This window comes from Petaurus breviceps, unplaced genomic scaffold, assembly GCF_028583685.1.
Source record: "Petaurus breviceps papuanus isolate PSGF00001 unplaced genomic scaffold, PetGlider_PUasm1.0 470, whole genome shotgun sequence".
In the NCBI taxonomy this organism is placed as follows: Eukaryota; Metazoa; Chordata; class Mammalia; order Diprotodontia; family Petauridae; genus Petaurus; species Petaurus breviceps.
Genome location: NW_027186350.1, coordinates 2,624,863 through 2,645,226, shown reverse-complemented (window position 1 = coordinate 2,645,226; position 20,364 = coordinate 2,624,863). Strand labels below are relative to the sequence as shown.

At 40.0% G+C, this 20,364-nt stretch overlaps 1 protein-coding gene across 2 annotated transcripts; it reads right to left on the bottom strand.

Moving 5' to 3' along the window:
* Positions 1–936: 936 nt before the first annotated feature.
* TMEM52B (transmembrane protein 52B) lies at positions 937–19,401 on the bottom strand. 2 transcript variants are annotated; one of them, XM_069101484.1, is made up of 6 exons: positions 19,066–19,401; positions 18,838–18,977; positions 16,171–16,214; positions 9,407–9,445; positions 4,021–4,187; positions 937–2,060 (listed from the first exon to the last, which is right to left on the bottom strand). In XM_069101484.1, exons 2-6 carry the CDS (start codon positions 18,919–18,921, stop codon positions 1,723–1,725), a joined length of 672 nt encoding a protein of 223 aa, XP_068957585.1. In that variant the 5' UTR covers positions 18,922–18,977; positions 19,066–19,401; the 3' UTR covers positions 937–1,722. The 2 variants fall into 2 exon arrangements, with proteins under 2 accessions (XP_068957585.1, XP_068957586.1); XM_069101485.1 differs by having other exon boundaries at positions 19,177–19,401.
* Between the last annotated feature and the right edge of the window lie 963 nt (positions 19,402–20,364).

Genomic DNA, 20,364 nt, shown 5'->3' with positions numbered 1-20,364 from the left:
AACTAATGGGAGGAACCACAGGAAGCAGAAACAAAACAAAACAACAAAAGAAAAGGAGAGCAAATAGTATGCTTGCAACTGCATTCAGACTTCAAAGTTCTTTCTCTGGATGTGGATGGCATTTTCCATTGTGAGTCTTTTGGAGTTGTCTTAGATCCTTGCATTGCTGAGAAGTGCTAAGTCCATCAAAGTTAGCCATTGCACAATGTGGTTATTACTGTGTACGGTGTTCTCCTGGTTCTGCTCATTTCACTTAGCATCAGTTTGTATAAGTCTTCCCAGGTTTTTTTGAAGTTCAATTGCTCATCATTTCTTATAGCACAATAATATTCCATCACATTCATATACCACAACTTGTTCAGCCATTCCCCAATTTAATGAACATCCCCTCAATTTCCAATTCTTTGCCACCACAAAAAGAACTGCTATAAATGTTTTTGTACATGTGGGTTCTTTTCCCAGTTTTATGATCTCTTTAGGATATAGAGATTTTCATATTCTTTACTAAAAAAATTCATGGAGATAAAGTTTCTCACTGGACAAAATACAATACAACAAACTTTTGTGGCTGATAGATATGCATATTAACAGCAAGGGGGGTAGACAACACTGCCCTTGTCACCTTAGCTTGCCTTTTGGTCTGGCTTATATTCATTTATATGCTGAGACATAAAAGATAATAGGAATATCTGACTCTAAGTGGTATGGTTGTCTGGAATAGAGGCCAACAATCTTTCTGCAGATATGAAGATGCTATCTGCATCCAGAGAAAGAACTAATAAATACAAGTATGTGTAGGATAACTTTACATATATCTATATATATATACATACATAAAGACATATATGTATATACACATATATACTTATTTGAGTGTAATAGTAGCCATCTCTGGGGTAGAGGGAGGGAGGAAAGAAAAAAAGGGAAAAAAAAAAGAAATTTACATGATTAACTTTATTATATATTTAAAAGGAATAGCAAGTTGTACATAATAGATTTCTAGTTTCATGTGTAATCATCTTTTTATTATGTTATGGAAATGCTTGTTTTATTCTATAAATTAAAAATAAAATAAGTTAAAAAAAAGAAAAAGAAAACTTAATCAGTCTTGAGGCAATTTTTACTAGTAGGGTGTGGTGGCTTTGACTAAAGTTCCATCAGTCTGCCCTTAGTAGGGGGAGATTCAATCCACTACACCATTAAGTGAGAGTTGAGATGGCCAACAAATGACCCTAAAGGGAAGAAGCCCAGACACTGGTAGCAGGAAGCAATGTCCTGCAGAGACTATCAAGCCTAGAAGTCAACATTACATCACTGGAAATCAGAAAAGCAGTTCCCAGCTGAGACTACACACCCACCAGTCATTGCAAAAATATGAGGAGCTAGCAGAGTGGACACCAATCAGGAAGTAAGACCGATGAGAATGTGATGAGTTCATCAGAAGACACTTGTGGTCCTGTGGCTTTGGAGGTGATTTGGCCCTCCACATGTGGGTCTTGGAAATGCATTTTCTAAGAGTGTGCCCCTCTTGTGCCCATTTCCCACCAGTGTGTATCTTTGCGGGAGAATGTTCTCCAGGCTTATGGGAAGGAACGTTTTATTTTGATTTTTATTACTATGTTATTTCATTAAATGCCTTTGTTTTGAACAAATTGTGTTCTCTAGTTGACTGGAGAAAAAAGTAAACACTGGAAGAGGCCCGAGAACTAGAGTTTTGAGTGACTACAGACCCTCCCTTGAACCTGGGATGGCTGTTCTAGGGACAGAAGGGTGCTTCCCCACAACCTCACAGCCCAGGATTCTGGCAGTTGGGGTGTCCTCTACTCGCTGTTGGGGAACATCCTTCTCCCCATGGGGCAATTGCTTCTCTTCAGGTACTGGAGCCAGATCAGGAGCTTTCTGCCCACATTTGGACACTGTGAAGCGACTCATGTGCAGAGCTTCCTCATAGCCTGGGGGCGTCTCCAGGGTGGAGGACAATGAAGGTATCTGCATGGGGTTGTGAGAGTGAGCTACTGCAAAGATCCTACGGGCTGCTGGTCCAAAGACTGACTGAAGAGCTGTCAGAGAGAAGAAAGAGGGAACTAGAGCATGGGAGCCAGGCTGGAAAAACAGACCCTGACCTCAGTGCAGGTTATTGTCATTTCTGCAAATATGCAGAGTATGACCACCAACCCTCTGACCCTCACATCCATGCCCACAATCCCCTTGAAAATCCCTAGGCTCTTGACCAAGAGGCATCTTCCTCTTCTCCTTGAAAACTGCTTTGCCCTAATGCCTTGGATTTATCTTTTTCTACTTTCCAAGATTCTGGTCCTATTACCCTTTGGCTAACTAATTCCTCTTTCCTACTGTATTCAGAAACCTTTTGATGGATCCATTTACCCAATCAGAGTTCTTTGGATTGCACATCTTTGTTCTACCTGACATTTTTCTATACCTTCCAGGAAAGAGAAAACATTCCGCCACAGCATTAAAACTTGACTTCTCCATCTTTTATTGGACAAAACTGCACAAAAACTTGAAACAAAAACTTTCGCTCCTGGAATATTGATTCCAGTGCTGATCACTGAATTTGGGGAAAGATAGTCATAGAACTGGAGAAGGAATGACTGAATGAATGCAAAAGTTCTTATTAAATGTGTTAATTTGTGATAAGCACTAGGGTCACAAATAGAAAAACAAGATATCTCCTCCTTTCAAGGAACTAACATTCTACTGTGTGAGACAAATACAGGAGGTTTCAGAGTCACTAAAATGATAAAGAGGTCATCGGGAGAATAGACAAAAATATATGATTCTTCAGCCCAGAAAAACAAACTTTTCCAATTTTCATTAAAAGGGGATATCATTAAAGTTTGTAGGGGTAGGGATAGGCAGATATGGACTTACTAAATACCAGAGTGAAGGAATTAGGGGAGGATACTCCTCAGATTTTGAAAGATGTAGATTTTGGAAAAAGAAGAGGTGTACTTTGTACAGTGGGCAGTAATAATAACAACAAAAATGCTAGTTTGCATCTTTACAGCACTGTGAGGTTTTGTCAAGCACCATTTTATCTCCACAACCACCCTGGAAGGTAGGAGCTGTTATCATCCCCATTCTGCTGATGTTTCTCAGTTTCTTAACTGAGACAAACTGAAGTTAAATGATTTGCCCAGGGTCATACTTATTAAGTGAGGCAGGATTTGAACTTGGGTTCTACTGATTCCAGGCCCAGCACAATATCCACTGTGCTGTCTTGCTGTAGTATAATTTTAACATGTCACACCCCTTAGAGGTGGTACAGACTGAAAATATGCATAGGTCCCATGAAGACAGAAGAATGCATGCATGGATCAGTAACTACTTTCAGTAGAAATTAGGAACATTTAGGATGGGGTCATTATTAACCTTTTGAATCTGTTATGAGGGACAACCATATGTTCCCACAAAATATCTTTTGGTGATACCATAGACAGACTGTTGCGATGTATAGATGTGATCCAGGAACACATTTTATTTTTTTGCTTTTTGGAAGGCAATTGGGGTTAAGTGACTCGCCCAAGGTCACACGGCTAGTTTTTGTGTTAAGTGTCTGAGGCTGGATTTGAACAGGTATTCCTGACTCCAGGGCCAGTGCTCTATTCACTGCACCACCTAGCCGCCCCTTAGGAACACATTTTAAAAGGATATATTAATCCTCTGTGATCTGTTTGTCACATCAAGGGCCTTTTTGTCATAGATTACCATTACCATAACCTTACCAAAAAGCCCTGATTCACCCCTACCCCCTCATTGTTGGATTCTTTATGTTTTTAACATGGGAACAAAATCTTTCCTTCTATGTGTCTGACTCTCACCATTCCCTTATCCTCTCTAGCACTCAGAACATCTACAAGTCAAGCAGAATAAAAATATTCTGTGTTCTTGAGAATGCAGATCTGCTCAGAATATCCCAAAGGTCTATAATTTAGACAACCATTCTTTCAAGTGTTTCCCTCCCTTGGCTCCCCTGTATAAGTATGTGGATGTACTCACAAGTGATGGTGCTCTGAAGGGTGCTGTCATGGTCAAAGGCAATGACTGTCACTTCGTATGGTGGTGGGCCCACCTCCTCTCCTGTTTGCCGTCGACTGATGCAGCAGCGGAGGCAGACTGAGGTCAGGCCACACAGAAGGAATAGCCCGCCAATCACCACCAGCAGCCTATAAGGGGAGGGATACAAGGTGTGAGTGGCCATACATCTTTATACATCAATGTGTGTACATGTGCTCCTTGTTTCTGTGTTTTCCAGAAAGGCCTACAGAGTATATACTACCCCAAATTGCTTTGATTTCAGCTTCCTAAGGGCCTTCATTCTTTGTGAGACAGAGAACAAGATCACATCACCATACTGATATCATCATTAGAATAATTGAAGGTGATTTATAGGGGTCTGTGTTTGTTGTTTTTCGGTCTTTTCAATCACTTCTGACCCTTTGTAAGTTTACTTGGAGCTTGGAATTTTCTTGGCAAAGATACTAGAGTAGTTTGTCATTTCCTTTTCCAGCTCATTTTACAGATTGAAGAAACTGAGGTAAACAGGGTTAAGTGACTTGCCCAGGGTCACACAGCTAGTGTCTGAGGGCAGATTTGAACTCAGGAAGGAATCTTCCTGACTCCAGACTCAGCACTCTATGCATTGTACCACCTACCCACCCTGGGACTACATTATACTACACTGAAACAAAACCCTTCCCTTCCCTGGAAATGAGTTATTTGGGTGCCTCTTTCCATGTTGAATGGTAGAATTTTATGCTAATAGATGTCTCTCCAATATTCTGTTCCTTGGCTCAGCTAGGGAAGAAACATATCTGTGGTAGGAAGGATTTCTGACTTGTTCTTTTGTGACTAAGAATTGATCAGTTATGGATCTACAATTCCAATAACTTGTGTTTAAGTGACTACAGATTTGGCCACTGCTCTCTTAGGAGCTGCAATGAAACAACTGTTTCCACAATAATTCCCATGCACAAAAAAAGAATAGCACTTAGGAATAGGCTTATTAAGGCTCCAACATCTTGAGCATGAAGTTTGGGGTAGCAGGACATAGGAAACAAATGAATCCTTTGCCTGGGGAAAATAGGAAACAAGAGGCAATGAGGGGTTTGCATTTGGCATATAGAAAAGAACATGAGAATATAGAAAAAATATATATATAAATATAGAATATATTGAAAAGAATATGAGAATGTCTGAGCAAATTATGTCAGATGAATGTAACGGAATATTATTGTGGTGCAAGAAATGATGAAAGAGATCATTGCAAAGAATCTTGGGAAGTAGGAACAGATACAGAGGGAACTGAGCATAAAAAGAACAGTTTATACAATGAGAACAACATTGTAAAGAAAAGCAACTTTGAAAGATTTAAGAAGTCCGATGAAAGCAATGACCAACTTTAGTTCTACATCTGTGGTGAAGCCTTTTATTCAGAGACTTGATGGACTCAGGGTTCAAAAAGAGGCCTCCATTTTTGGACATGGATTTGTCTTGCTTTGTTATTCTTTGTCACAATTTTTAATTGGAAGGGGGTGGAGGGATAATAAGCAATAGTGATGCCATTGAAAGATGGTTCTCGAAACATTTTTTTAGAAGGCTTTGAAGAGAACAGAAAGAGTTCAGAATGAAGCAAAGAAAGTGGGATGGTTTTGAAAGTATTATGTGGAATATGTTGTGGGCTTTGTGTAACAGGGACACAGGGTTAATGGGCTATAGGGGCCATCTCATGGAATATGATCAGAGATTCCATTCTTGGTTCTGGTTGACCTCGAGGAGCTTTGGTTCAACCCTATATTGGCCCCTTCTCTGGAGCCTCTGGCCTCTTCATCATCTTGCTGAATTTTCTACCTTCACAACATCTCTTCTATGCATCCCTTTTTCTTCACCCACACACTGTGGCCCTGGTTCAGGCCATTTTCACCTTATGCCTTGAAGATTACAATAGCCTTCTGCTTGGTCTTCTTGTCTCAAATCTCCCCCCACTTCAATCCATCCTCCACTCACTAGTTGGAGTGATTTTCCCAAAGTTTAAGTCTATGTCACCTCTCTCATCCCTCACCCCGCAATTAAGAGTTAAAAGTGGCTCCCTATTATCTCCAGGATAAAATATAAAAGTATCTGTTTGGCTTTTAAAGCTCTTTAAGGGGCAGTTAGGTGACTCAGTGAATAGAGCAGTGGCCCTGGAGTCAGGAGGACCTGAGTTCAAATCTGGCTTCAGATACTTTACACTTACTAGCTGTGTGACCTTGGGCAAGTAACTTAACCCCAACTGCTCTGCCTTTCCCCCTCCAAAAACAAAACAACAACAAAAAAGTCCTTTAAAACCTGGCCCATTTATACCTTTCTAGTCTTCTTAAATCTTCCTCCCCGCCATAATCTAGTGACATTGGCCTTTTTCTGCTCTTTGAACATAACATGCTCTCTCCAAGTCCCATCCATGCTTTTTCACAGAATGTCATCTGTACCTGGAATGCTTGCCCCCATGACCTCTGATTCCTGACTTCCCTGACTTTCTTCAAAACTCATCATGAATCCCACCTTATAAGGAAAGCCTTTCCCATCGTGTCTGCTTATGCCTTCCTTTCGAGACTACTGCCAATGTACATCTGTATATATCTTGCATTTATAGTTTTTCATATGAATTCCTTTAGAAAAGGGATGATGTTAATGTTTTTAATAATAATGATAGTATGCTTTAAGGTTTGCAAAATGTTTTACAAATATTATCTCATTTTAGCCTCATAATGACCCAGTAAAGTTGGTGCTACTATTGTTCTGTTTTGTGTGTGTGTGTGTGTGTGTGTTTTTTAAGCAATTGGGGTTAAGTAACTTGCTCAAGGTTACACAGCCAGGTGTTTCTGGGTGGGTGCTAAATGTCTGAGCCCGGATTCGGTCCCCAGGTCATCCTGACACTGGAGCCAGTGCTCTTACTCGCTGTGCTACCTGGCTGCCCCATATTGTTCTGTTTTTACAGATAAGGAAACTGAGACAAACTGAGGTAAGATGACTTGCCCAGGGTCACACAGCTAGTAAGTGTCTGAGAATGAATTTGAACACAAGTCTTACTGACTCCAGGCCCAGCACTTCTCTACATGGTGCCACCGGTCTGCCTAGCTGGGTTGTTTTTTTTTTTTTTGCCTTCCTTTGTATCCCTGGTGCTTAGTTCAGTTCTTGGCATATGATAAATACTTAATAATATTTGTTAACAGACTCATTGTGACTAACCAAGTAACACATTCTCAGTTTCTTTACTGGATTTTTGCATGTAATGATCTTTTTTTTTTTTTCTGGAGGGGGGAAGGCAAAGCAATTGGGGTTAAGTGACTTGCCCAAGGTCACAAAACTAGTGAAATGTTAAGTATCTGAGGCTGTATTTGAACTCAGGTCCTCCTTACTCCAGGGCCGGTGCTCTGTTCATTGCACCACCTAGCCACTCCTGCAATAATCTTTTAAGTTAATCTCCAGTTAATTGATGCCCTTCATAAATTGTAGTCCAAACCTAACAAATAACATTCCATATTTGGTCCAACCAGAGCAGAGGACATCAACGCTACTGCTTTCCCATTCCTAGACACAGTGTTTTTCTTAATGAAAACCAAGATTGCCTTAGCTTTTTTGGGCACCACGTATCTCACTATTGACTCATAATGAGTTTGTAATTTGTTCAATCAATCAGTTCTTCTGCAGATAAATTTCTATCTAGTCATACTTCCTTGCTCATCTTATACTTGTTGAATTGATTTTTTTGAACCCAAGCATTACGATTTCAAATCTATTCCTATTAATCTCCTTCCTGTTAAATTTAAAAGAAAGCGAGGTATTGTAGCTTAGTGGACAGTATTTCAGGAAGTCTGAAAGTCTCAACATGTCCTTGGGCTGTGGCGCATCTTTATCAATGACTTAGATAGACATCCTTATCAAAATTGCAGATGGCACAAAGCTTAGGGGGACAGCTGATAGCTTGGATTACAAAGTCAGACTTAAAAAAAAATCTTGATAGGATACAACATTGGGCCAAATACAATAAAATTAAATTTTATATATATATATATACATATGAATTATATATATATATATATATAAAGTTTTAAAATAAAATTTACAAAGTTGAGTTCAGAAAATTAACTTTACACATACAAGCTACACAAGGTAGATTAACTTTCCCTCTCAACTTAGTGGTCATCTATGAATTTGATGCTATTTTGGTGCTATATACATACCTTCATCCAAGTTATTGATTAAAAACTTTAAATACATCAAGATCTGGGACAGATCGTTGTAACCTGAACCTAACAATATCCTTCCAAGTCTATATCAAATCATTAATGACTACTTTTTGGGTCACATCATTCTACTAATAATATAATCTACTAAATAATAATAATAATATAATCTACTAAAAGTACTATTGTCTATCCCTGCCTGTTTTTATACAGGTGTGCTAAGAATGGTTTTTACATTTTTATATTTTGAAATCATTTTATTACATTTATTGAATATCCCATAGATAAACTCAACATGTTCAAAATTTAACAGTCTTAGCTCACAGGCCTCACAAAAATCCAGTGGCAGGTTGGATTTGGCCCTCAGGCCATAGTTTGCTCATTCCTGACACCATTCCATCTTTTTCCATCAAAGGCTTTATCATTTAGAGTAACATAGGTTGTCTTTGGGAAAGGAAATTTAGTTTAATGACAGGCCATAATGGTAGCCATCCTGTTTGTCCTCTGCATTTATGCCCACATGGTACAGTAGAATGAGTATTTTTTTTTAAAGCAATAGGGGTTAAGTAACTTGCTCAAGGTTACATGGCCAGCCATTTCTGGGTGTGGTGCTGAGTATCTGAGCCTGGATTTGATCCAGGTCATTCCAACACTGGAGCGGGTGCTCTTACTCACTGAGCCACCTGGCCTCCCCTAAGCAATTGGGGTTAAGTAACTTGCTCAAGGTTACACGGCCAGGTGTTTCTGGGTGGGTGCTAAGTGTCTGAGCCCGGAATTTGATCTCTAGGTCATCCTGACACTGGAGCCAGTGCTCTTACTCGCTGTGCCACCTGGTCACCCCAGAATGAGTATTTTTAATATTATTAACATATATTTGAAGTTAGGAGACACAGTGTCAAGTCCTAGACCTAGCACTTATTATCTATATGGGCCTCAGCATATTACTTAAGTTCTCTGAGTTTCAGTCTCCTCACCTACAAAATGAGGATTTGAATAACCTTCTTCGCTAGTGTAGCATGAGGAATGTGTTTTATAACATGCCCAATTGCTATAAAGATGCATTATTTCCCATGATATTGCTCTGGCAACTAATAATATAAATATCCTTAAGACCAGCAAATAACGGGTAACATGCTGGAGAATTACCTTTAGAAACTTACCAGATATACCATACGTGGACCCAATCGGTGTTCAGACAGCTGAGAAGGAAACAGAAAGGTCAGGTAATTTAGTGAATATGGTGAAAAGCTTGTTATATAGTGTTTTAGAGTTGTTATATAGTAAAAGCTTATTATAATGCTGGTGTCAGGGGAAGAGGATATAACCCGTGTAATTAATGTTCTTTATTAAAGAAACCTTAGGATTTGATTTGATCTACAGTGAAACTTCATGAAGTGGTTTCACTTTATTACATACTTGAAAACCAAAGAGTGTTCTTTCTGCTTTCTGCCACCATTTCCTCCTTTTTTTTTTCATTTCCTCCTTTATTCTTGACTTATATAAACAGGGAACCCTTCTCCTTGCTAAGGCTAACTCCCCTGCATGCACTCTTGATCCCATTCCCTCTTATTTTTTTCCAGAAGATTTTTTTGCCCTATCATTCTTACTCTCCCATTAATCTTAAATCTCTGTCTACTAGTTGCTTTTTTATCGCCTACAAATGTGCTCATCTCTCTTCTATGCTTAAAAACATCCCTTCTAGGGGTGGTTAGGTGGCACAGTGAATAGAGTGCCAGCCCTGGAGTGAGGAGGACCTGAGTTCAAATTTGGCCTCAGACACTTAACACACACACAAAAACTAGCTGTGTGACCTTAGGCAAGTCACTTAACCCCAATTGTCCTACCTTCCCCTCTCCAAAATAAAAAAGTGAAAATGTCCTCTCTACATATTCCTTTATGTCTTTCCTCCATTTTGTTACTAAACTTGAGAAAGTCTTCTATACTCAGTGCCTCTATTTTCTTTCCTCTAATTCTCTTAACTGTAGTTTGACTTCTTAATCTCATTCAATTGAAACTACTTCCTCCAAAATTATAGTGATCTCTTAATTACCAGATCTAATTTTTCTCAGTCCTTATCCTTCTTGGCCTCTCTGAAGCCACTAAAACTCTCAATAACCCTCTTCTCCCCCTTTCTTCTCTTTATGTTTCTCCGTAAGAGCCCTCCACATTCTCCTCTCAGAGGGGTCTGACCCCTGTTTCTCAGTTTGTTAGATTTTTACCCAGGTCATGCCAGCTACCCATGGATTTTCCTTAAGGCTCTGTCCTGGGCCTTCTGGTCTTCTCCCTCTATACTGCTTTGCTTGGTGATCTCATCAGCACCCATAGATTCAATTATCATTTCTATGCAGATGATTCTCAGATTTATTTATCCACTCCTAATCTCTATCCTGACCTTCAATTTCACATCTTGAACTGGATATCCCATAGATATCTTAAACTCAACAAGTCCAAAATTGAGCTCATTATCTTCCCTGCCCTCCCACCAAGGCTTCTCTTCTCAATTTTCCTGTTACTGTTGAAGGCACTGTCATTCTCCCAGTTATGTAGGCTCCCAACTTACATCCTCAACTCCTCCCTTGCTCTCACTCCGCATATCTAATCTGTTGCCAATGTCTGTAGAGTCTACCTAAATAATATCTCTTGTATGTGCCCCTTCTATCCTCTGACACTGCCCTGGTGAAAGCTTTTATCACCTCATGCTTGGACTACTCTAATAGCCCACTGGTTGTTCTCCTTATCTTAAGCCTCTCCATCTTCAGTCCATCTTCTATGAGTGTCCACTCAACTATTAAAGTGATCTCCCTAAAGTACAGACCTGATTACATCAATCCCTCCCTGCCTCCATTCAATAGACTCCATATTATACCCAGGATCAAACATGGAATCATTTATTTGACTTTTAAAGTCCTTCACAACTTGGTCCCTTCCCACCTTTCTGGTCTTATGCTCCATTTCCTTCTACATACTCTATGATCTAGAGACACTGACCTCCTTGCTTATCCCCCCAACTCCATGAATCTTCATGCACTGAGCTGATTTCTGTCTGGAATTCTCTATCTTTTCATTTCCTGCCTTTCCTGACTTCTTTCAAGTCTCAGCTAACATCCCACTTCTACAAGAAGCCTTTCTGGTCTCCTTTTCATTCTAGTGCCTTCCCTCTGAGATTATCTCCAGTTTATCCTGTGTATATCTTGTTTGTACATAGCTGTTTACATATTATCTCCCTTTCCCCCCATTAGACTCTGAGATCCTTGAGAGCAGCGATTTCCCTCTCCCCTTTCTTTTTTTTTTTTTTGTATCTTCTGCACTCAGCAGGGTACCTGGCACATAATAAATATTTATAAATGCTTGCTGACTTTTCCTTGTCACTAGGTTCCAGTCATCTCCCACTTTGTATCAGACATTTACCAGCTGTGTAACTCTGGGCAAGTCACTTAACCCTATTTGCCTCAGTTTCTTCGTCTGTAAAATGAGCTGTAGAAGGAAATGGCAAACCACTCTAATATCTTGGTCAAGAAAATCCCCAATGGGGTCACAAAGAGTCACATGACTGAACCACAAAGAATTTATCTGTTACTCCATATGGCTTCTGTGTCTTTATAAAGTCCAAGTATGGAAAGTGTATCAGAATCACAGAATATCAGAATTGGTCCTTGTGAACTTCTAAACTCAGCCTTACAAAACTCATCCAGTCTGTGTTGGAGGATCTCTGGAGATGGGGAGTTTGTTACCTTTCAAGGCTGCCTCATTTTACCTTGTGACAATTCTAACTGTCAGAGAGTTTTCCCCTAAAATCTAGTCTAGATCTGCCCCTCTCTGACTCTTAGCCATTGTTGCTAGTTTGCTCTCCAGAGTCATGAAAAAGAGATCTAATCTTCTTTCATTTGATAACTTCAAATATTTGATGACAGATCATAATCCATCTCCCCTACCTCCCCATCCCCAATCTTTTCTCCTCCAGGGCATATTCCCAGTTCTTTCAAACAGCTTTGTTTCACAACCCTGGTCACACCCGTCTGGACATTCTCCAGTTTGTCAATGTTTTTCAAAATCAGCATGTAAGATAGAACTCAACATTCCAGATATGGCCTGAGTGGGAAAGAATATAGTACCACCCTTGTCCTGAAAGACATTTCTCTCTTAATCCAGATTTAATCCAGGCACCCCTTTTTGTTGTCATATCGTCCATTATCTTACTGATTTTATTGCCTTATTGATTTCTATTGAGCTTGCTGTCCATGAAGCACCAAGATTTTTCTAGACTAATAATGATGATGATGGTAACAATTTAATCCAGCAGCACTTTTAGGTTTGCTAAGCACTTTACATAAATTATCTCATTTGATCCACAGAACAAGCCCAGGACATAGGTTCTATTATTTTCCATTTATAGATGAGGAAACCCAGGCAGGCAGAGATTAAGTGACTTGTCCATAGTCATGCAACTATTATATATCTGAAACAGGATTCTGTCTTAGGTCTCCTTGACTCCAAGACCACTGCTCTTGCAATGTACTGCCATAGTCTAGTTATGCCGTCCCTATCTGGACCTTAAAACCACATAGCCTCTCCTAGTCTTACTTCCTCATGTGTATAATGAGGATGAGGAGAATTTTACTATTCTGGGTTGTCGTAAGGGTCAAATGAGATTAGGCATATGAGAGCATATCCATAAAGCACACACATTCTCTAGTTTCTGATTAATCAGATTGATCAATCTGATTTAATTCTGTTTAATCTTATTAATCCAAGCAGTATACATTTATGGAGCGCCTACCACATGCCCAGGATTGTGCTATGGGAAACACAAAGTAAATAAGGGAACTATGGTCCTTCTCTTATGGCTCATATTAGCTTCATATTCTCTAGGGTTGCTACTTCACTTTTGTCCATGTTTAATATTTCTTCTCAAGTCCTATTCCCAAATACTTTTCTTTAGCTATGCTTGTTGATTAATGAGAAGCAACGGTTATGATGGGATATCTCCCACTATATGTTTTAGCAACATACAGTAGGAGACAATGGGGTCAATCTACTGATCATTCAACAACTACCTATTGAGCCTAGGTCCTAGGCAAGATACTATACTGTGAGCGTAATGACAGAAAAAATTTCTTTAGCACCTACTGGATGTATACCCCATCTTTTCTCTTTCTTCATAGGTCTTATTCCAAACCCTTTTCTCTCACCTCTAATCCTACATCTACTCCCTTGCACTTAGAGCAGATGAGATAGCTTGTGTTTCACTGAAATGGAGGCCATTTCTCATGAGGCTATCCAGCTTTCCTTCTCCCCTCCTCTCCATTTTTCCACATCATTACCCATTTTCTTTTTCTTCTCTCTGATCAGAGAAGTACCATTACTTCTTATTAAGATGAATCCTTCTTCTACTGTCCTTCTTTTTCTTCCCTTGCCTCCTCCAGAAGCTGGTTCTAGCAGTCGTCCCTTCTCTCCTAGATGCAGCTTCACTGTCTCTCTCTCTTCTCTACTTCAAGGCTAATTTTCCATTTGTATGACTCTGATCTCTGCTCAAAAATCTTCAACAGCTCGCTATGGTCCCCCAGAAAATGTTCAGGCTCCTTCAATGGTCCTCTACAATCTGATGCCCTCCACAGAAACTCTAAGCTTCCCAGAACATGCCTTATTATGTCCTCTCTTATTATGTTTCAGTTTCTGTCTCTCTCCCCTCTCCCTCCCTATCTTCCTCTCTTCTTTCTCTGTCCCTCTTTCTCTCACATTCTCTTGTCTGTGTATCTTTTCCTCCCTTCTCCCCTCTCCCTCCATCTCCATCTCTCTTCCTCTCAGCTCTCTCCCTCCCTCCCTCTCACTCCTGTTTTCCCTCCCTCCTTCCTTCTGTCTCACTCTTTTTCCCTCCATCTCTTTCCATTCCTCTCATTTCCCCTCTCTCTTTTTCTCTCCCTCCCCTTAATCCATCCATTAAAATTCAACTCAAATACCACTTCATCCCTGTTTTGTTTTGTACCCTTTACTGGGCTTATATTGATGTTACATATGTCACTTTATGTTTTCCTCAACTGTAAGCTTTGTGAAGGCAGAGATCATACCTGATCTAAACTTTTTGGTTTCTTCTCACTAAAGCTTAGCACAATGTTCTGTACAGGCTAACTTATTAAATGTTTATGGAATATAAATTGTGCTAGGTTCAAGATCGAATGGAGATCTAAGGGTGTAATGATGTAAAGGTGTAATGGGATTGAGTACCAGAGGTGAGATAAAGACTTGGATTAAAATCCCTATTCTGACACTATATTGACTTGGGTAAGATCTTAGATATGAGAATGGAAGGGACCTGAGAGCTCATCTAGTTAAAATCCTTCATTTTACAGAAGAAATTGGGGCCCAACAAGGTTCAGGAGCTTTCTTGAGGTCACCCAGGATATAAGCAGCAGCGCTAGAATTTAAACAGCTCCCCTGATGCCAGCAGCACTTTTTCAACTATACTGCTCTGACTTCCTTTACTTCACAATCTCACTGTGCCTTGATTCCTTCATCTGTAAAGTGGGAGCAACTCACAAGGTTGTTGTATTGTTCAAATATCATCTTTAATAATTAATGTAAGAGAAAATAAGTATCAAAAAGGATACAATTCTTGTCTTCAAGGAGTTTACAATGTATTTGGGAAAATAGAACTAACATATTGTCATTTAGAAAAATGATTAAATGCTAAATTGTGTAGTATTAACTAAAAATGTAATAAGAGTTCAAAGCAGGAAGAGATCAGTGTGGGTTGGAGAAGTTAGAGAAAACTTACAGAATCATTACATCAAGGAAGATAAGAGAATAATTCTACTAAATGGATCATATATGTGAATATGGTTAAGGTCTATGAGGGCAAGGACCCAGAACCAAATTTATCTCTCTCTAGCATCTAGCATACTGCTTTATGATTCACTTGAGTCATTATTACACAGGTCTAAGGGAGCTGCCTGAAGCCCATAGAGTAGTAACCTACCCAGCATCCTATAGTGTCAGAAGCAGGATTGAATTCAGCTTTCCAGACTCCAAGTCTAATGCTGGGCTTCCTTCACTCTAAGTATTCACTAAATATTTGAGGAATGCATTGGAAACTATTAAGTGATACTCAGATATGCAGTGGTGGTAGTGCTTCAGAAATTCTAAGTCTGTTTGTAGCCAAAGACCATACCTAAATAAAGCCCAGCATGGATGATGGATGATTCACAAAAGCATATATAAAGGAGTGTATGAGAAGCCACTGTGATTGCATTCCATGTGCATTAAGATTAATTCTACTTCTATGGATGGGGAATCTGGTGCTAGAAATAACATAGTGAGCAATTCTGGTTTGGAATCTTTAGGATAGTGGTGACACACATTTTTGCTTCTGAATGGGTTATCTCTGACAATTGTTGGGGTTTTTTTGTTTGTTTTTGTTTTGCTTTTTGGAGGGCAGTTGGGGTTAAGTGACTTGCCCAAAGTCACACGGCTAGTAAGTGTGTCAAGTGTCTGAGGCTAGATTTGAACTCATGTCCTCCTAACTCCAGGGCCAGTGCTCTATTCATTGTGCCACCTAGCTGCCCCCTGACAATTGGCATTAAGTCATTTCAGTAGTGCCTGACTTTTTTTTTACCCCGTTTGGGATTTTCTTGGCAAAGATCCTGGCATGATTTGCCATTTCCTTCTCCAACTAATTTTACAGATGAGGAAACTAAGTTAAACAGGGTTAAGTGACTTGCCCAGGGTCACATAGCTAGTGTCTGAGGCTGGATTTGAACCCAGGTCCTCCCGACTCAGGACTCTCACTCTATCCAGTGTGCCACCTGTCCCAGTAGTAATAGTGACAGGGAAATCTCCCCAATCTACCAACTTCTTCTTTTCTTCTGCTTCTGGCTCAACCTTCCTCCCTCCCTCCTTGGGAAATTGGTGTGGAGGTTCAGATACTCACTGCTCAGAAGTCACACAGTTCTCTTCACATGTCACCCAAGGAAGCTACAAAAAGTGAAAGTAACAGGTGATTGGAGCCTTGCTCTGCTCCTACCTGTCGTTTGCTCCCCCTTCTGCTGGGACCTGTTTTCTCTATCGATAAGAACAGAGACACAAATTCATCCATGGATGGGCCAATCAGCTTCACTGTGTTCAAAGGTCAGAGATTTTACACCAAATCTGCCTGTTCATCTTGCAATGATGTCAGGGAAAACTTACAGAATTAAATGTCACTCCCTGCTCAAAAATACAAGGAATGTGAATGAATTGGTGTGAAACTTCTGCCGGTTTTGGTCATGGTGGTGGTGATGGTTAAGGGAAGGTATATCAAAGGCTCCTGGTGAATGAGCAGGATTGTCTTTGTAGATTGTAACACTGGTGTCTGAGGGTCTGACATGAAGACCTAGGGATGTTTCAATGAGTCTCAAAAAATCTCTCTGGCTGAAGTGTACCTGTACCTCAAGGGAAGCCATAGGAAATCTGTTCTTCCCTCTCCTCCTTCATCCTCCTCCCTCACCCTCTGATCACCTGCAAGCACTCAGACTAACAAGGGCATAGAGAAATAAAGGGCACAAGGCAATAGAAAATCCTGAGAACCCCTTTCAGCAAGCCCCTTTTCCTCAAGGTCCCATATGCCTCAAAATATTGTCCAGAGTGATAACCCAGCAAAGGTGAAATATGGACTTGGCTTCTCTGCTGGTCCAGCTTCTCCTGGAGTCTGCAAAAACACTTCTTCAACTCAGGTCAGCACTGGGGCTCCCACTTCCCTCTGCCCTGGCTCAGAGCGGCTTTCTGCCTATGGCTCCAAGTTACTCTAACATTCCTCTCTCTTCCCCTGCTTCCTTAAGGCCAGGTAGCTTCTGCTGTCTCTCTAGGACTCCTCACCTCAATCCCCTGGCTCCAATAGGTGAACTTTTAACTTATCTTGCCCCTGCCACTTCTTGATCACCTCTTCTCCAATCCTTTCCCCCTTTCCAAAACCATTGTATGTGTTATCTTTACCCCATTAGTATTGTCAGATCCTTGAGGGCAGGACTGTCTTGCTTACATAAATGTGTATCCTTGGTGCCTAGTACAATGTCTGGCATAAAGTGAATATGCTAGAGGCTTGGTCTATCTGTCTGTCTGTCTGTCTGTCTGTCTATCTATCTATCTATCTATCTATCTATCTATCTGTGTCTATCTATCTGTGTCTATCTATCTAATCTATGTCTGTCTGTCTGTCTATCTGTCTGTCTATCTATCTGTGTCTGTCTATCTATCTATCTATCTGTGTCTGTCTATCTATCTAATCTATGTCTGTCTGTCTGTCTATCTGTCTGTCCATCTACCTACATATCTATTTTACCTATCTATTTCTTTGCCTATTTCTGTTATTTTATATGGCTGCACCAATACCAAACAATTCTTCCTGGGTCATGTTCTTCTATCTTCAAATCTATCCCCCTTTGCCCTGGAATGGTTTGCTCTACCCAGATGTCACATCACCCTGTGCAAGTACCCTCCAGCCAGGGGTACTTGCTCATAGCTCTCATGATTAGGACTTCCCAGTGTTGAATTAAATTGAATTCTCACAGATGGTCAATAAAAGGTGAATTTGCTTAATAGGTACAAAAATGTGTTAGTACCTAAGAGAAAAATAGAAGGTGAGTAGAACACTAATTCCATTTCCTAAATGGAAAACAATAAGGATAGCACCCAACCCTCTAAGAATTCTATTTCCAGTCTTATTTTCTTCCTCTCAATGAATCTTGTTGCAAATCAAATTTTTCCTTGTAAATCTGAACTGAATCCTTGGGGAGAAATGACCCATTGAACTCTTTCTTGTTCACTCACATCTAATAAACGAGTCTAGTTCGAGGCTAACCTATAATATATAAGATGGAAGATGGAAGATATCTTAGCAGTCCAAAGCATTCCTAAGGGATCAAATCCATTCTTTAAATTTTTTTTTTCAATATTTTACTTTCCCCTCAATTACATGTAGAAGCAATTTTTAACATTAAAAAAACATTTTGAGTTCCAGATTCTCTTTCTCCCTCCTTCCCATCCTCCTTCATTGAGAAGGCAAGCAATTGATTAAATCCAGTTTTTCTGGATTTAAATTCAGAAATTTAAATTTAAATTAAATGTAAATTAAAAATTCTCCAGTTTTTTTTTTAATCTTGTGAATCTTGGGTTGTCTACTTAATGAGGATCTGGATCATACCAGGGTTTTTGTAAAAGAGGGATAATTGATACACACTTATGTGTTGTATCAAGATCAAGGTTGATCTTGACAACACATAAGTGTGTATTGGTCTATGCAATAGGGAAAGGCTGACAAAAGTATCCTGGGGAAAAAGAGCAGTTTGGACCTTTATGTAGTCATTCTAAAGCCCTCCTGTACCCACCTGATCCCAAGATGACTGTAACTTCTATTCCTTACTCCACTTTTCATTATGCCCAGACATACACGTATGCTACTCCTTTATAAAATCTCGCAATGAAATCACCATGGTCATATTGTCCTCTTCTAAATAGGCCCCGACTCTAGCGCCTTCTTTTCCCCAGTGAGCCCCTCTTCCCCGCAGAAGCATGTGTATGTGAAGTATGTGGAGTGGATCTTCCTCCTCACACTTTGACTCACCTGAGAGAGCCACACCAGAGCAGAGAAAGCCACAAAGGGGAGATGGTTGCCCATGGTGCTGAGCTTCTGTTTCTTCTGATTCATGTGGTATCTACTTGCTGTCTTCTTTCAAAATTCTGGGCCATCTCATACTCCTTGACCTAAAGATTATGAGGAAAGAGACACTCCACTTAAATGCATCACAGCTTGCCTCAGTTTCCTCTTTCAAATCTTATTTTTTTAAATTACTTTTATTCTCATATCTTCTCTCTCTTTTCTTGATCAGGTTTGGTTCCGCCTTTATTGCTAACATCTGCTTCTTGAATCCTTTCTTTCTGTCTAATTCTGTTTTCTTCTCACCTTTTTTCTGTGAGGAATATTCAGGTCAGACCCATCTGTCCCCTCTACGAGCTATCTTTCCTAGGTATTGGTTTTCTTAACTGGGGAAAAAGGGGAATGCAAAAGGTAGATTGTTAACAAGCTATAGAATCCCAATTCTAGTTTCCTTGTGCCAAGAAAGTGGTAATGTTCCTTCTCTTTCCCCACAACCCTCTAGAGAGACTGCTGGAAATTAATGTAGACAGGGCTGACCTCTACCTTATTCCCCCATGTGACCACTCTTCTCCCATCCCCCTCTCTAATGGCATTGCTTCCCCTCACTGCTGCTGCAATCAGAAACTTGTCTGGTTATGGACCATTTACCCTCAACCTCAAGAATATCTGAAGAGATTGTCCAATGGCCTGGAAAGTCCCCTCAAGCTAGGGCAGGGCCAGGTCAAGATTAAGATCAGGAATCCTTGATGCATCCCAGAGCATGCTGCAGCTGCTCTGTTTGCACACACCTTCACTGGGAAGCTCCACCTCCCCTTAGAACAGATCAGCTAATCAACTGGGCTATGAATGACAGTGTTTGGGATTCCCCTGCTAGTACTGAGCCCAGTACTAGACCTATAAGAGGGACTCACTTATGCAGTCAATAAATATTTATTACACACTTATTCTATTAAGTTTTTATTATTTGGCTCAACAATGTCTACATTCTCTATCCCTTTGACTTTCCAAACATCCTTTCCTGGTCACTACTTCCTTATCTTCCTGTACAACAAAGTAGGCACCTTGCTTTTTATATATGAATCCCCAGCACTAAGGCTCAATGACTGGCATAAAGGAAATAATCAATGATTTTTATTCATTAATTTACACTCAATTAGGAGTCATGTACTTGTTGACAAGGAAAATAGAAAAATAAAATAAGAAAGGTATCTGTCCTCATACCTTCTAGCCTAGCAGATACAAAATAAATGGACATATGGTTCTTGCGCTCCAAGAAAATATACTCAAATGAGAGAGAAGACATATGGAAAGGAAATAGAACATATGAAAAGAAATGCCTAATTTAGCACAACATTTACAATTATTTATTTTTAGAGCAATACTTATTTATGTTGTAGATTATTATATATTTTGTTGTTGTTCAATCATGTTCAGTCACGTCTCACTCTTTGTGACCCCATTTGGGGTTTTCTTGGCAAAGATACTGGAGTGTTC

Excerpts from the sequence above, each read along its gene's own strand:
- TMEM52B (XM_069101484.1), bottom strand. The coding sequence starts at position 18,921 with ATGAATCAGAAGAAACAGAAGCTCAGCACCATGGGCAACCATCTCCCC. Across the intron at positions 16,215-18,837 it reads CTCTGGTGTGGCTCTCTCAG|CTTCCTTGGGTGACATGTGA; the intron begins GTGAGTCAAAGT and ends CACTTTTTGTAG. Across the intron at positions 2,061-4,020 it reads CCTTCAGAGCACCATCACTT|CTCTTCAGTCAGTCTTTGGA; the intron begins GTGAGTACATCC and ends TCTCTCTGACAG.